Here is a 17,020-nt window from a genome sequence, read left to right as displayed (position 1 = left end):
GAGAGAGAATTAATGTGCGTATATGTGTGTGTAAACCATTTATGTGGCTGTGCTGTATATTGAGTATGAGAAATGGAACAGCTGCTTCGCAATATAGAAATTTCTAATCATTCACAGCTAGAAGTGCAGGAATAGTTGCAAATAATGACATTTGAACATGACATCAGTTGCTACTTTGTTTTTAGACCAATTAGAGTTGTTCATTTCAGGCCGATGGGAAAGGAGGAATCTGGCGATGGAATTGGCCTCTGACCCACTGGATTAGTGCCAGCCTGGGCTGGCATGGAGTCGCTATGGCAATGGGCGCTCAAGAGGAGTGTGAAAAGCAGATCGGGCCAGATCGGGGTTAATCCCCTTTAGAACTGGCATGCCAGGCCCGATCCGTCAGCTAGCGTGGACCCCCAGTCCCAGCTGGCCTCTTCATTTTCCACACACTGCTGAGGAATACTAAACGCTAGCTGTGGAATGCTCAGTCACGTCTGTACTCTACCCCTCGCCCACTTCCTTGCCCACTTTTTCCGAGGTTCCCGATTTTGCATAAGCATGGGTCGGAACCTCATTTCCCTTTGCCGCAGGCACAGGTCTCATCCAGCCTGGAATAATGATGCGAATTGCTTTTCTAAGCCCCATCGATCAAAATCATTGCACTGTTTAAAGGTTTCTTCCTTTGGATAAGGATGTTCTCCGAGCTGGCATTTGAAGAGAGATATAGTGTAAAATAGAGCTCAGTGAGCTCTAAGTGTCAGTTTTACATGTATGGCTTGATGTTAGTTTAAGTTGATATTAAAAGCCCTATCTAATCATTTACGTATGACATGTGAACCAGCAAATCTCTTTTACAGAAGTCAGCGATAAGAGCAGACTTTTGTGCCAAGTGGGCCTGCATATTTGGCAAGTCTCCAGTGATATGAAATGCCGTATCTCTCCTTCTTTTTCTCCTCTATCTCACTTTCTCTGTTTCCTTTTTCGCTCCCTACCGTGACAGTAGCATATTGATATATGAAGAGTAGCTTTAGAAAAATTGAACAAATTCAGAGTCAAAGATAAGGCCAACACGATCCCCTCTCTTCCTATTAAGACTGAGTAGAACAATAAACCCTCACTGGCATAGTTACCATACGATTGTTAATGAGGCCCAGCAGGAAACCATCTTAAGCTCTCACTTTTCCATAAGTACATTACTGCAGGAAATAAAGGAGCATAATTCCATAATTCCTCTCTCATAGCTAAGTGGGGCTCTTCGTATGGCTTAATAGAATGGAGAAGAGCTCTTATTGCTATTAATGGCATTCAAACCAAAAAGACCATCTTACCTTGGGCGTGCCGGGCGCTGTGCTGAGATCCTTCGGTGATGGGTTCTTACTGCAGAAAGAAGGCAAATACAAAAATATCATAACTGACCCGGGCCGTAAATATGACAGCATGGTATTCACCAACACCGTGAGGCCAAACCTGGACACAGACACGATATATAGATTAGGGACTAGCTATAAAAGAAGCCCATCACATTTCAGACAGACAGGATCTCTTGGACAGTTCCTAATGTATGTGTCAAAGTGCATGGCACTGTCTAGAGCCTGCTTTCGTCCCTCCTCCGTCAACACTCACTTCTGCTCAGGATCAAGTCTCTGAGGCGCCTCGCTTAGAACCCAAATGGGCATTTAAAAGGACAGCTGAGACAAAAGTCCACGAAGCAACACAAATCACAGTTTTAATCATGTGGAGATGAAAAAAGCGGTGCTTTGCTGCTGCAGCCGTGCCCTCTGTGCCACTCAATCCTGGCAGCCCAGGGCCATGCTGTATTTGAAACAATTACTGTCCAAAAGTACCTCGGCTAAGCAGATTTGGGTTATAATTTTTTTATTGAAGTAATCATTCTCATGGATGTGCTCATCCAGTCGTTCATACCCTCTCTTCTTCTACGTTCTCTCTGTCTCTCGCTCTCTCACACACACACACACAGTTTGGCTGAGGCAGGAGGAAATAAATGATTTTGCCATTATTTGATTTGTCAGTGAAGCGCCTTGGGCACTTAGGACTTTGAAATATGTCGAGGACAATGCGCCGGCTTGTAAACATTGTATTAAGGAGGCAGAAAAGAGCGGAGGGGAGTAGGGGAGGTGAAGAGGGGGAAGACCCCCCCCCCTTTCAAGTGCGGCCTGGGGGGGAGGGGTTGGGGGGCTACATTGAATCACCGCCTCATGGACACAGCCGATTGAAGATGACTGATTAGAAAGCAGGAAATATTAAACGAGCCGGCTAAAGCATCCACTGACAATAGGGAGAGACACATCAAATCAGATCTCTGCCTGAAACATTAATATCTCTTATTCCAGCTTCTCCTCCTCATCTCTCTCTGTCTCACACACACCTGCACACACATACAATGACGCACAAAATCAGTCTCTTTTTTCTCTTATTTGGGATATATTTTCCTTCCATGTGTGTATTTCCTGGTCAGTCATTCAAACTATATTCTTCTTTCTCTATACATGACACATAAACACAGACACCATAATATCCCTTGCAGCCATTTTTTTTTTGTTCTATTCTGGCTTTTCACTTTACTTGTGTTTCCTTAAACTAGTCCTGTAATGGCTTTAGCCAGCTGTGGTATTTCTAATGCTGAGAAATGATGAGGTGAGCTGCACTGACAGAGGGAAAAACGTCACCCTTGTCATATTCACTTTGTGTCCCTTGTTCACCGCCGAAGCACTGAAATTTAATCTGCTCCAGCTCCTAATCCAAAAACGTGATTTGGCAAATGTGCTCATCTCTGCCACTTACAACCAGAAAAGGAGGAGCACTAAGCAAAATGGGATGGATGGGAGCAAAGGAGTGTGGGAGTCCATTTTAAAAATTAGAAATGATTTCTACAATCCAGTAGATTTAACATGCTATATTGATGGAATTAGTGGTTCAAAAGGAGTATTAGAGCTAACTACCAAAAATGACAGGTGAGGGTGGAGTCAGCAGTTAGCTCCACCCTCATGCAGGTAATAAGCTTCATGCCTGCCGCTAGTGCAGTTAACATGATTGATCTTACAAGGTCCGAGCAGAGAGATAGAGAGAGAGACAGAGAGAGGAAGTGAAAGAGACAACACAAATCAGGACAGGGCCTTGAAAGAGGATGAATTGCCCCATCGGAGGCAGTGCACTGGTTGTGAGATAATAAACACACTCCCCCGCCGTCATAAATCCGCCACTATGGCACAATGGATCTCACTGGCCCTTACTCACTCCCGACACACACACACACAAACCATAAGTGTACTATACCAGCAAGTTCAAAAGCATGGAAAAAAGGTTTCATCTAGCACCCTAAAGACTCTTCAGTTTGTCCCTTTTGCACTGAAACTCCAAAATAAAAGTAAAAGCCGAAGAATGTAGTCACATAGGACGCTATGGCCACTGTTCAATTAGTGCCACTTCCATCATTTAGGTGCTTTTATTACTGTCACAACATCGTTTTTGCTTTTGGTTTTATTTTAGGTTTCACATAGAAACTCATAAAAGTGTTTTTTTCCTATCAGAGAACGCTTACCTATACAAACCCCTTTTTTCTTAAGTACTACGTCACCCACACTCTTTTTACTTTCCTATATTGTATTGAAATTATTAAGAATTTGTGTACCTAAGAGGCACCTTTACAGACACAACAAGAGCATCAGACCCTGTCTCGCACCTCTTCAAAACAGCGGGGGCAGTGGGGGTACGCTCTGTGTCATGTGCGGGAGATTTTTATTCCTTGTTCTTTACTGCTTCACCCTGCATGGTGACAATGAGAGAGAATGACTTTTGAAGAGGCAGCCATCACTGCCAGAGAGAGAAAACAAGGAGAGGCAATGTTGAGGCCCTGTTGTCAAAGTGACAGCTATGTGAGAGAGAGACAGCAAGAGAGAGAGAGAGAGAGGGAGAGAGAGAGATGGAGCTGAGAGGGAAGAGCATAGAGAAAAGATGAAAGGAGACATGGAGACAGACAGATCGGGAGATGCAGAAGGAGGGCTGGAGACACTTTTTCCCGCGTCACGGCTGCTGCGTCGGAGGGAATGTCGTGCGAACACATCAGCGCAAGCTTTCAGTCTGTCCTGTCAGCCCATTTTGATATGAGCGACACAGCCAGGGACAGAAGGAACAGAGGAGACATATAGAGGTTGAGTTGGCTTTCGCTAACGAGACACCAGAACAAAGATGAAAATAAGGAAAAGGAAAAAGGAACCCCAGCTACGGCTTACGGTCTGCGGTTATGAAAGGTTCAGGAGTGGGAAGATGACAAATCTATAAGAATGAGTTTCTTTTATCAGTGCCACAGTCATAGACAAGAATTAATTCCAGGCTACTGGATCTCAAGAAAGCATTTTCTGGATGAACCAAGCTCATGCGTTGACTGTCAGAAAGAGAGAGAGAGAAAGAGAGAGAGAGAGGAAGACGAGACTCGAGTACACAAGGGAGATGTTGAAAATTGAATAAATACCAGTCGACGATTGAGGGTGGGGGGGTTGGGAGGTGTTGTACACTAGAGATAAAGATTGCTTTTGGTACAGTTTGCCACCCTGCTCTCCCTCGCTCGGTTGGTGGCAAATTGATTAGGTGGAGGGGTTTGGGAGCATCTGAGAGGTGGAGGGGGGAGGTGGTGTGGGAGTAATGTAGATTGTCGTGTGCAGGCGGATGTGTAAAGGGCATGATGGATTCCCATTTCCATACACGAGGAAGCCGAGGACGCGCTAAGGAAAGAGAGAAGTAACGCAGTGAACACAGGGAGAGAGAGAGGGAGAGAGAGAAAGCTGGCAGTCCCAATCTCAGACACGCTCACCCACATCCATCCAGACATCTGCCTAATGCTACATCTTAAATAGCCTTCTCCATTTTACATGCACTCCATTCTCATTTGCTGCTGAATGAAACGGTATCATTAAAGGGAGATTTACTACAAATTGCCACAAATTTGCCATGTCACTTTCAATGATCTGTGTGAGTGTGTGTGGGCGTGCATGTGTGTGTGTGCGTGTGCATGTGCAGCACAGGCTTGCCTTGCTGGAAGCGAAGAGGAGGAGGAGGAGGAAGAGGTGGTGGCTGCTGCTCTGGATCAACATGCGAAAGGATCTCTGTTGTTTTTAAATTTAACGTCGTGTCAAGTGATAAGGCATATCCTAATCTACAAGGCCATATTAATTACACCATTCATAACATGCCTCCAACAAAAATAATGAATACGAGGAATAATATTTGTATAGTTAACAAATGAAAGTCAACAAACTTAGCACAACTAGCGAATTTATCCACCACTTCAAGTTGTTTGTTTGTTTTTATTTTCGAATGGTTCTGTCTAATTCATATGCGCTTCTGTTGCAATAGTGCAATAGTTAGCTTATTAGAAAAAAAAACGTCTGAAAAAGTGTGTGAAAGTGTGCGTCTTATCATTGGGAGAGCATGAGATTCCCAGAATCCTGATGATACCATGATGCCATTGGTTGCTGGGAATCCAAAGAATGCCATGACTGTACGTCTCTATCCTATAGCGGTGCATGAACAGCAGTTTGAAAAAGATAAAGTACCTTGCTTCCCATATCTCAGAGGGAGAATATGTAGTCTTTGACCTCCCAGATAGGGAACTGTCATGCAATATGGAAGAACTGCTACTGCCTCGGAACTGGTAGTGGGACCAAAATACGGTATTGTGGAATCTGTAAATGTGTAAATATGATAAGACTATACATTGTAATGACAGAGGTTACGGAGAGCGGAGCAAGCCCGACTAAATCATAGCTCAAAGACTCAAAGACTGCAGCATCCGCCTCTGATGAACGAGGAGTGATGATGGCATTTCCCTAAATAACCCCCGCTGTCCAAATTGGCAACATAGATGGCAACACGCTGCCCTTTATTAATTATTAAACCCTAACTCCTCACTGGCATGTGATGGATAACTAGCACTCATGCTGGAGAGAGCACTTGTACACAGAAATGTTGCATTGCAACATATCTGCTTAAAAGTCTTACGCCTAACAATACCTGGCTTGAATAGGAATGCAACATATCAGCTATATTGTTTATATTGTGACTCCTGACTAAAGTTTCCTGTTTGACAAAGAAGGAATGATACAGCAGAGGAAGCACTAGCAGCTGCATAGGAAGCACAGATTGTTTTAGCCTGGCGTTAGCTGAAAGTTCATTGTAAGTTGAAGCGTTATATGCTGTCGCCTGTCATGTTGTGTCAAAGAGGCGACCACGGTGAGTGATGGCACACTGTATGGATCTCTCTGATCCACTCCACATGCTTAACCTGGCCGACTCCAAAGCCATGACAGCACCAAGGCTGATTTATGAGACATGGGCTTCAAAACTAGCTGAGCAAATACTGGGCCATTAGGTCAAGAGCAGGTAGGATCTCACTGTCAGGCCTGAAAGCTCACATCGTATGAGAATGTCCTGTATGGGAGATTGGTGTCTACCTGATGTGCAAATGGGTGAGCCTCTCCATCTCCTGCTCCATGTGCTCTTGCAGCTCTCCAGGACGCAGCAGAACCTGGCAGATAGGGCAGATGGGAGCCTGGCTGTCATACAGAGACACCTTCTTCTTGCCTGAGAGAGAGAGAGAGAGAGAGAGAGAGAGAGAGAAAGAGAGAGAGAGAGAGAGAGTCAACAGCAAAATCCAACAATACTGAAGTGACCTACATGAAAACTTCTCAAACATACTCGAAATGTTCTTTCCATTGCCAAACCAGTCAAGCAACACAGTATTTGAATCTGATTTGCACAACAGGGAGACTGAGGATGAGGAAAAGTGTAAGTGAGAGTTCTCTGTGTGTGTGTGTGTGTGTGTGTGTGTGTGTGTGGAAGGGCAGGGGTGAGCGCTGTGGCTTGCTCAGGGTACTGTGTGTGTGTGTGTGCAGCTTGTGGATTAAGTGGCTCAGATTTCAGTAGCAGGAGAATCCGTCACCCTCGGCCTCCTGTCTCCAGTTCCCTTATTAGAGCAGAGGCGAGCTCAGTCAGCCCAGCAGCCCGAGAGGAGCTGCTAACTTACTGCACCTCACCGACTCTCAACAGCAGCTCCTCTTCACTTCATAAGCTCAGATTTTGAACTTCCACTCCAACACAATACAAGCTAAAAGAATGCACTTTCCACATTAGACTCCTACACTGTATATATACTTTATTTGCACTTCATATATTTTGTACCTATGTGCATGTGTATGGTGTTTAGTAAAGGCTGGTCTCATCACATATGATCAAACATCACCAATGGATAAAACCAAATCCCATAATTGTTCCCATATCCCATAATTGTTCATGTGTGTGTTTGAATGTGTAAGTGTTTGTGCGTATAGGCCAGAGTTATTGTAGTTATTGAAAAAAAAAACCCCTGAAATTAAAAAATATAAAACAGATGTGAACTAATTTCCGTTTTCATTTTTCTGCACACATTCAACATACAACTTATTGTGGAAAATAGCAGCTGGCAGGAAAGGAGTGCGATGTGGGAATATTTTGATTTTAACGAAGGCTTACATTCCTGTTTTCTAATAATATGCCGTGACAGTTGCCAAAAATCATTCAGAAAAAAACTGACCAACTTAAATGTGCACCTGCAGCACACTCATTAAGAGAACTACAGTTAGTAAAATGGAAACTGAAACAAACGATTAAGAAAGGATTAATAAATGAAAATATGTAATAAAAATAGAGATGTATTTTTTAAAAAAAGTTTTAAAGCACTATAACTCTGATCGGGATAGTGTGGTTACTGAACAGGAATGAATGCATGAATGAATGAATTAATTATATAATAAATAAAAAAAACAGATTTGAATAGAAGCTACCAAAGCTACACTAAAATGAACTGAATTACAAATAATTCAGTTTAAAAGGCTCACATCTATAATAACGCTGCAGTAGCCACCTGTGTGTGCTTGGCACAGTGCATGTGTATGCACTGTATGAACTCACACCTTGTATATAAAAGTCAGTTCATGATCTCAAAGTGTAAAAATAAGCCTGAAAGCCTTTAGCATGACTCCGAGACTTCCGGTCCCACTCGGCTGTCTCTCACTCCTCTCGCATCTGGACTCAACCAATCAGAGCGGCTATTTTTAGCAGCCAGGACAATGGGTCTGCCCCCAAAACAGGATATCCTGGATGGACTGGACATTATGAACAGACTACAGTGTACTAGCCAGATAGGTGCTTACCTCATCCCATACACACCCTGCGTAACCACAAACAGGAAGTAAAGGACTTGTTTTTGTGGCCACCTGCAGCTCACATGCACACCATAAATCAATGGATTAACCGGAAAGGCTGGAGTTAATTGTGTTTGTCTGGATCCAGCTCAGCTCACGATACGTCTTTGTTTATAATGGATATAAAGATAACAGCTGCGAAATATACAGTGCATGCTTTCACAGAGTACATCAATGTAAAATGATAAGTGTAATTTAAAATGGCACGTGACCATGGAAAGTGTGTGTGAATGCCAAGTTAAGTGTGTAATCTAGATGAGCAGAAAGCTTATCGTCTATCAGGGCTATCAGTTAAAGAGGTCACTTTTTATTCAAATGATGAGATAACCCAGGAGAGGAGTTGTCTCGTTTTCTCTCTCTCTCTCTCTCTCTCTCTCTCTCTCTCACACGCACACACACACGTGGACATGGGCACACACACATACACACCCATGGTGAGTATCTGTAATCCAACCACTCTCTATATAAAGCCCAGGGCTCAGTCTGAACGTGTCCTTGACTTCAGAGGGCATTGTTGTGTTTGTCTTCAGATGATGTGTTTACTGTTTGAGTGGGTGATGGATCAGTAACACTCCCCTCCTACACGCCCACACTTCCATACACACACTTCCACACACACAGACACACAGATGCGTGGCAGGCTGCCTCTGGGGGCACATATCCCCGCACACATATTGGCCTGTCAGAACTATTTCCTGCAAGAGCACAGATCCATCAGTGAGAAGCAAGCAGGGTCAATGTTATCATGCCAACTTGCCCCAATAATCTTCCCCTCCTCCCTCTCTCCCTCTCTTTCTCTCTCTCTGCCTCTCCCTCCCTCTGCGTTCCCCAGTCGTGCTGCCGCATACTCAAACCCTATTCCCCGGCACTACTACTTAACAGCCCTGTGCTCTGGACACTTTAAGTGACTTTGAAAAATAGGTAATCGATTACAATCCCATGCACCTCTGTTTCTCCCTTTCTCCTCGCTCTCCCTCCCTCATGCTCTCTCTCTCTCTCTCTCGCTCCATCCTGCAGTATCCCCGTACATCTATTTCTAATCTTCTCTCTGTATTCATTCACCAAAGTGTTGTCTCCCCTTCTACTTCTTAACTCCTCCTATTTATCCTCTTTCTACCGCTCTTTCTTTTCTGTATGCCATAGTGTCCCATTTGGTTGACCAGCTTTTACGTTGTATGATCCTTTTATCTTGTACAATCCTTGTCACCTTTCCTCTTTCTTTCTTTCTCTCTCTCTCTCCTCTCACTCCTCCCCTTTGGCTCTTGATGTCACCCTTTCTTCTGCTCTCCTCTTGTTTCATGTCCAGGCTCCACAGTGGTCAGCTTTATTGCCCTGACAAGATAATGTGAGTCGTGCCAAAGCAATCACCGTCTGCAAGAATAAACAAGGCTAGGCCCAATCTAAGTCAGCAGCTGATGAAGCTCTTTACATTCTGGAGAGGAGGTCAAACGTGTTGTGTTCTTGCTTTGAGCACGATATATATTTTTATGTTTGATTTTCCATGTAAATGTGGGTAAATATAGGCTGTACAGGCTGCTTTGCACATGTAGAATTTCGCCTGTGCTCTCTTTTTCTTCTGTCAACATGACAGGCAGCTTGATGAACCGACGGTAATGATGTGCATGATGTGATGTTCATGGAGTTACTAGTTCACAAGTATGTGTGTGTGTATGTGGGGTGTGAAGACAATGAAGGTATGCCTCTTGAATCAGTTTCTTTAATTCATCCGTACACAATCAATAGGCTCAGTAATGGAGTCCTGATAGCTTGGTCGAGCAACTGTCACACCCTTAACCACCTCCCTGTCACCTGTCACCCTGAACACACACACACACACACACACACACACACACACACTGAGAACTGATGTTTGATGGTCCTTTGCATTGTTACAAGCAAACATTGTAGCTACTGTAGTCACAAAGTGCTGCTTCGTAACAACGCCTATTGTTAAAAGTGTTACACAGATAAAATTTAATTTAATTGAAATTGAGTACTAGCTAAGCTGTAGTTGAATTCGATCCAGAACAGGGCTGTGAAATTCATTTTCCATACATTAATTGCGATCATGATTTTTTTTCGCCTTCATGGTTAATACATAACTGTGTTATTGATAAGCTTAGATTAAGTTTTATCAGTCTTAACTGACTTTTGTGTATTAAATGACAAGTTCCCTATTCATTTTGTCTATATTTGATTGTACACTGTGGTGGCTTGATTATTCATTTATGTATTATTTTATCCAGTCCTAGTTTTAAACATTAGAATGATAATATACAACGAGAAGGAAAATTCTATTGATTTAAATCTGGTCCAATAATTGAGTTCGATTCTGAACCCCAGTCCAAAGCCAGAGGCTGTAGTGATTCTAGTGATTCTAGTGAGTGTGTATTAGAACACAGGTGTGTATGTCAGGACACACAGCTGGCAAATCTGATATCAGAACACCTCACTGAAGGAGAAATATGCTGACTCACCTATCCATCAATACACAGACTGATGAAATGTCAGCCGCAGACTAATGGTGCGTGTGTGGCAAAGTACGTGGGTCTGCATACTCTTTTGGAAGGGTTAGGTGTGTGTGCTTCTCACAGGGGAGAAATGATTAATCATTCGCTGTCTCTATTAGTCAATCCTCTCAGGGGAGGCTGTGAACACCAGTAGCACACACATAATACCTCTGTATATAGGAAAAGCATTAGGATAAAACACACACACACACACACACACACAGAGCCCTTTCACCTCAGTTCCACCACAACCCAATCCACACACAGATAGCATTTTCCTTTGCTCCAGCGCATAAAACGTCTTTTCTATGTAGTGGCCTCCATGTCATTCCTGCTAAATTAAAGTGCTAATCTAGCTAGGTTATCTAAGTAATGTTTAGCTACTACAAACATAACCTCTTTTTGTAACTATTTAATACCTTAATAAACTGAAAACAAAATTTTAGAGCGATAGTATTCCTAGCTCCCAAGCTAAACAGCTATTTAGCTATTAATGTTTAGCTATTCCTTTGACAACCCCTTGGTGTAGCCACATTTACTATGCTATTTTAGGAAGCTATCTACAATAGCTAGCTGGCTAGCTAACACACTGAAATGAACACCTAGCCTATTTAAACTCAAGCTAGCTAGCTTTAGCAAACAATTAGCCATGATTTTTTCAATTCGTTACAATCTGGCACATTATTATGACAGCCACATGAATTTTGTTTAAGCCACGTAGAAAATATGTGGACGATTTCAGCCAGTGAACGGTATTTATGACGTCACGGGGGACCAGCTAGGCAGTGAGCGTCAACACAGTCACAGATCTGGTATTAGCACTGGCTAGCACTAGACTAACATTCAGCTGCTAAAGCTGTTCCTCTGAGGTAAAACGTTCTGCTTCTCTTGCCTCTGTTTTTTCTCCTGTCCCTTTCTTTTAATCATTCTTCCTCCTCACCAGACATCCTACCTTTTCCCCCTCTCACTTGCTCTCTCTCCCAGGTGACTGATGGCCGGTAGCAGACAGAGAGATAAATCCGGCGGATGGAGGAATAGAGGAGGGGATTCTGGCGCACGGCGCTTGTCAGCGCTTTAAAGATGATTAATGTGGGATGCCCTCCTGCGCGGCATGGCGGCAGGGCCTCCGTTTAATCTGTGGGACCGCCGGGACCGGCGTGCAGAGAGGGCCAATAACAAGGAAATAGGACTGACAGAACTTTTTAGTGCTGAGATTCCTCACCTAAATGCCATGCTGAGGGAGAGAGACAGCAGGTGGGAGAGACGCACTAACGGAAAACGAGAGAGAGAGATGTGCTTTTGACAGCTGTGACTGAGTGCGGGCCTGATTTTCTCTAATGCGCCAAGATGGATCATCTCATCTCTTGCTCTCTCGCTCTCTGTCTCCCACTGCCATGCAGTGTCTCTCTTTTTAATCTCAGCCGTGGTGAGACTTTATCGGGACCCTTTATCGGGTCTCTTCACCCGGACCTCAAGTTGGATAGCGCAGCTAATGAGGGTCAGAGCGGGCCTCACAGCTTTCAGCCTTAGATGTTCCCTAATTATTAAAAGCATTTTCATCACCACTAACCTCTCTGTAACCTCGCTCGAAGCACAATTACATACTGGACGAGCAATGTAGTGTATGCTAATATTCTTGGCTGGCTAATATTCTCTCTGGCTATGGAAGCTTTAGTCCTCTTGGACCGAAGTGCAACGTCCAGCAGCTGCCAGCTGTTCTACGATGTAGCACTTCTCTCCAGCTCACTCTTACACTCCTTACAAGTTGTTTTATGAGCCGCTGTGTTAAAAAAAAAATCTTGCTTGACAGAAGCTGAATCAAACACACTCTTCCTAGGCGGCTGGCGGCTAGCCACGAGTAGCTCTGGGCCTGTAAGCGGTCTGTCTCTACGCTCATTTAGCAGCATAACTCGAACCGTTTGTTTAAAAAAATACACTAATATATCTGTCCATAAAAACTTTGCACTGTAGATCTAAACTGTCTGTTTTGAAGAAAAATTGATGTAAAAGTAAAAGAAAAATGTACTCCGGTATATAGAGCAGTGTTGGAGAATAGAAGGTATAATTTTATAATATATAAAATATAAAATAACGGCATTGCTTGGCCTTAGGATGATGCTAATGGCCTTTTAAAATAGCAGGCTTATAACATGCGGTGAATTCATTCGTTCAATAGCTTTACTGCCGTCGTCTGGTTTGGTTGTTTGCAAGAGCTTGCAGTGTGTGTGTGTGTGTGTGTGTGTGTGTGTGTGCATATGTGTGTGTGCCAGGTGTGTGTTCACTAAGCAGAATCGAGTGGTACTCTTAACGCACTGGCGAGAGAACAAAGCCTTTGCTAATGGGCACAGAGGGAGTTGCAGGAGCCTTTTGAAATCTTTCTGTGTTAACAGCATGGCTTTGCTGGGTAGGTACACATGTGCAGGCAAGCGCACACACACACACACACACACACACACACACAAACTCCCACACATACCTACACACAGTCCCTGCTAGTATCATTCCAAGGGTTGTACGTAACTTCACAGAGTGAAAACCTAGTATTGGGATTGTAGTTTTCATATTTTCTTGAATGTTAGTCCTCCATGCTACAAGCTATAATATCTGTCTCAACAAACACAACACAAACACATGTTTTTGTGTGTGCTTTGTGTTGCCTGTCTAACTACACACACATCTGATTATGATTTAAGCCCTGTTTTTGATTCCAGTAGTACAACTGAGAAGCCGGCTTCTGAAAGCCTGGACCGTTGGATATTGAGTTCTATCTATTTGTAGGCTGTCAAGCAAACAAGGTAACAAGATAGGAGGCGTAGTAGACAGGATGTAGTACTAGGTGAATGTGTGTGATTGGCTGTTCAAATAAAATGGCGGCATGCTTCGACTGGGATGAGGCTTTTGGCAGTTTTTGGTTTTGTCTCATCTGAAGAAGGCGATAAAGAATTGGACTGTCTTTTATTACCAAACACTCACTGAACAAAAATAGAGCTAGTTGCCTTAAACACCGACTATGTACGAAACCATTATGTTGACTTGAAAGGGAAAAGTGTCTCATACAAAAATTTGATGAATTAAAGATATGTATGTTAAGAAAATGAAACAATGTTTATCAAGCCTAACTATTAACAAGCTGATCGAGTTAAAAAAGAAACGATGTTACTGAGAAAAATAGTTAAAATAATACAGTACTGTCCAACGTTATATATTGGACAACCTTCTAAAAATGGTTTCAGCTCATCACAGCAGTTGGACATTTGGAGGGACTTTTCCGAACTGCCTCGCATCTGAACTGCCCCGCTCTTTTCCAAAATTTTCAAGGCTTCACAAGCATAAATGAGCCTTAACCACTATCACACGCATTCAGCCTCACATCCAGCATTTTTCACATTTGTTCATATGTTCTCTGTTTCTTTCTTGCATTTAGATGCTATTACTTTTATGTATACTATATTTACTGACTTCTAAGGCTATAAGACGAATCATTAGGACTGGTAACATAGATGTATGTAGACAACGCTTTATTATTGATCACATCTGAACACTTGAACAATGAGCACTTGCCTGTGTCCTTGAAGAAGCCGGTCGCTTCTTGTGTACCCTGTTGCATCTCCTTTCTGCTTTCTATTCATCCTAAATAGGTTTTCCTGACATGCATACAGCGTTTACACCTCCCTGCCTGTCTCCACTCATCCCTCCCTCCCTCTCTCCCTCCTTTCTCCCTCTCCTCCGCCCCTAAACATGCCAACATCAGTAAACAGTGAAATCTCTCAGCCCCTTACCGCACGTAACCGCATTACCCTGCCCGATAACGTCTTCAAATAACGCCCGATAAGAGCAATTTGATTTGATTCGTGAATGGCCTTCGTCTTCTTCTTCTTCTTCAGCCTTTTTTCTCTCCTTCAGAGAACCCCCTCCTTTCTTCTTCTTCTTACCTCAGGCTGTACACCCTCCTCCTCCTCCTCTCTACTCTCATCTTCTGCTGCTAAAATGACACTGCTTCATATGCACAATCAAATAAATCCAGCGGGCCTGTCAACCTTCATTCTTTGGCTTGGCACCTTCTTAAATCAACTCAAGGTGAGACGCCACAAGTCATCTCCATAACGCCAAATAAGAATGCTCTGCACAAAAGGAAGGGAATTAGAGCATGTGTGTACGTGTGTGTGTGTGTGTGTGCGAAAGTGAGAGAAAGGAATTCTCTTTATGTTGAGCTGTGGAGATATTAAACAGGTTGGACTCTGAGGATACAGAGGTACTGGTAGTGGAGAGAAGGGAAGAGGAAAAGAAAGGAAGAGAAGAGGAAAAAAGTGGCAACAACAAATAAGAGAAATTAGAGGAAAAGAAATTGAGGCAAAAGAAAATATGTAGAAGAGAAATAGAGCAAAATGGTTAGGGTTAGGGTAAATGTACAGAGGAGTGGAAAGGAAGAGGAAGACACATGCAAAGAATTATAAATTAGACGAGTAGAAAAGAGGATAAGAGATAACAGGGGGAAGGAGCAAGGAAAAAAAGGAGGTGAGAATAAATATGGGAGAAAAGAGGGCTACAGGAAAGGAGGAGTAGAGTGGAAATAGTGGTGGAAAAGGAAGTGAAAGGAAACAAAGGAGGAAGTGAGTCAAGAGGAAATAGAGAAAAGGCAGAGATGGGGAGAAATGAGGAAAAAAGAGGAAATTAGGGAGAAAACAAAAGGAAAATGCAAGAACAAATGAGAAACGTAGTAGATGAGACGCGAAAGAGCAGAAAACCAAAAAGGAGACAAGTGGAAATATAAAAAAAATAGAAAAGGAGAGGAGAGGAAGTGAGGAAATGATGAACGGAGACAAGGGGAAATAGGGGACAAGTGGAATGGAGAGAAAGGAGGAAGGATGAGAAAAGGGTACAAAAGGAGAGGAATAAGGCATCATTCCTCCTTCCAGAGAATGTCTGATGAAATGGAACGAGGTCGACCTCATGTTGTGCCCAGTGAGCGCCTGCGTTAGCATCAGGTCTAGCGAGGCCACATGCCGCTGACAGTGATGCATTGTGCTGTTTAATAACAGCCGCACACACCCAGCTCAAAGCTGATCACACACACTCTCTCACACTTTTAAATAGGCAGATGCAATCATGCAGCAGCGAGTGAAGAGGCGAGTGGGGATGGAGCCGTGAATGCGAGGGGCGGAGTGTTTTGCTAAAGATGATGTGTGTGTGATCCCTGTAATCGGGACGAGGCTCTCCTTTACGGGAGAGTGGCGCTACTCCAATGCAAACAAGATTCAGCGGCGCATATAACAGGTTAACGGAGGGGAGGAGACGGCATTATCTGAAAAATGAAAATAACAAGGAGGACTTTTTCCAGGCCAGAGCGGCCCGTGTGCAGAGAGGCACTCCTAGAAGTGTCCAAGTGCTGTCTCAGGAGGTTGTATTCGGTGTGCATGTGGACTGAGGGGGTGGTGTTGAGATGAGTGCTTGTGTTTGGAGGGTGTGGGTGCTCACAGTAGTGACAGCTGTTTATTCAATCAATCACCTCGCGCTTGGTACAGCAGTTTGCCGCGGCTGGAGATTGAGTTTTGCCTCACGGGGAGAATGGAGCAAATTAATAGAGCATTACCCAGCCGCTGACCCAGGAAATGAGTCTGACACTACTGGGTTAGATCTGCCAGCTTAGCCTGCTTCCCTTCCTCTCTCTCCCTCTCACACACACACACACACACACTCTGACACAGTAGTCCCAGCTGTGGTGTATGTCTTGGTCCTGGCTCTCAGCTCGTCCCTGGGGGAAAGAGCCATTACGAATCGCACTCCCTGCCAGGCTGGCTGGAGCAGGAGAGGGCATCAGGCCTACTTAAATATGGATGGATTTGGGCGGCTCAGAGAATCGTTTCAACAAAAACCTGTTCAGACTGGTGGCCAGGCAGGAGTAGGGTCACAACCCAGAGCAAGGGAGCGCTGCTGAGATCCAAAAACTCTCAGTCAGACCATCTTTCAATGTGGATAGGAAAAAGCATAATTAAACAGAACTAATAGCTATAACTAGCATAATTACGACAACAAAAATAGCGGGGTTTTTTTCCTTTTTTTGGATTTTCTCCTGATTTTCATGCAGTCTAGTCTTCTTGAATCATAGGGCAGCTTGGAAGAGAGCACATACTCTGAGCCCTGACAACTACATTTACATTTAGGCACTTGAGAAACACTCTTATTCAGAGTGACTTGCAAACAGCTGAGGGTGCAGCGATTCAAGTACGTATAGACAATGTGTGTGACAGACCCTTAAAGGCAGGGGACTAA

The 17,020-nt window shown here is 43.7% G+C and overlaps 1 protein-coding gene across 7 annotated transcripts in view; it reads right to left on the bottom strand.

Moving 5' to 3' along the window:
• Positions 1-17,020, bottom strand: part of rnf220a (ring finger protein 220a) — a 114,766-nt gene that overhangs the window by 23,141 nt on the left and 74,605 nt on the right. For all 7 annotated transcript variants that reach the window (XM_026936897.3, XM_026936900.3, XM_026936895.3 and 4 more), the window contains exons 3-4: positions 6,453-6,582; positions 1,314-1,362 (exon numbers count right to left, since the gene is read on the bottom strand). In XM_026936897.3, the coding sequence (XP_026792698.1) occupies positions 1,314-1,362; positions 6,453-6,582 (179 nt within the window). The remainder of the gene's footprint in view (positions 1-1,313; positions 1,363-6,452; positions 6,583-17,020) is intronic.

Source organism: Pangasianodon hypophthalmus, chromosome 4 (assembly GCF_027358585.1).
Source record: "Pangasianodon hypophthalmus isolate fPanHyp1 chromosome 4, fPanHyp1.pri, whole genome shotgun sequence".
Lineage (NCBI taxonomy): Eukaryota > Metazoa > Chordata > Actinopteri > Siluriformes > Pangasiidae > Pangasianodon > Pangasianodon hypophthalmus.
This window is presented reverse-complemented; position numbering and strand designations above follow the sequence as displayed.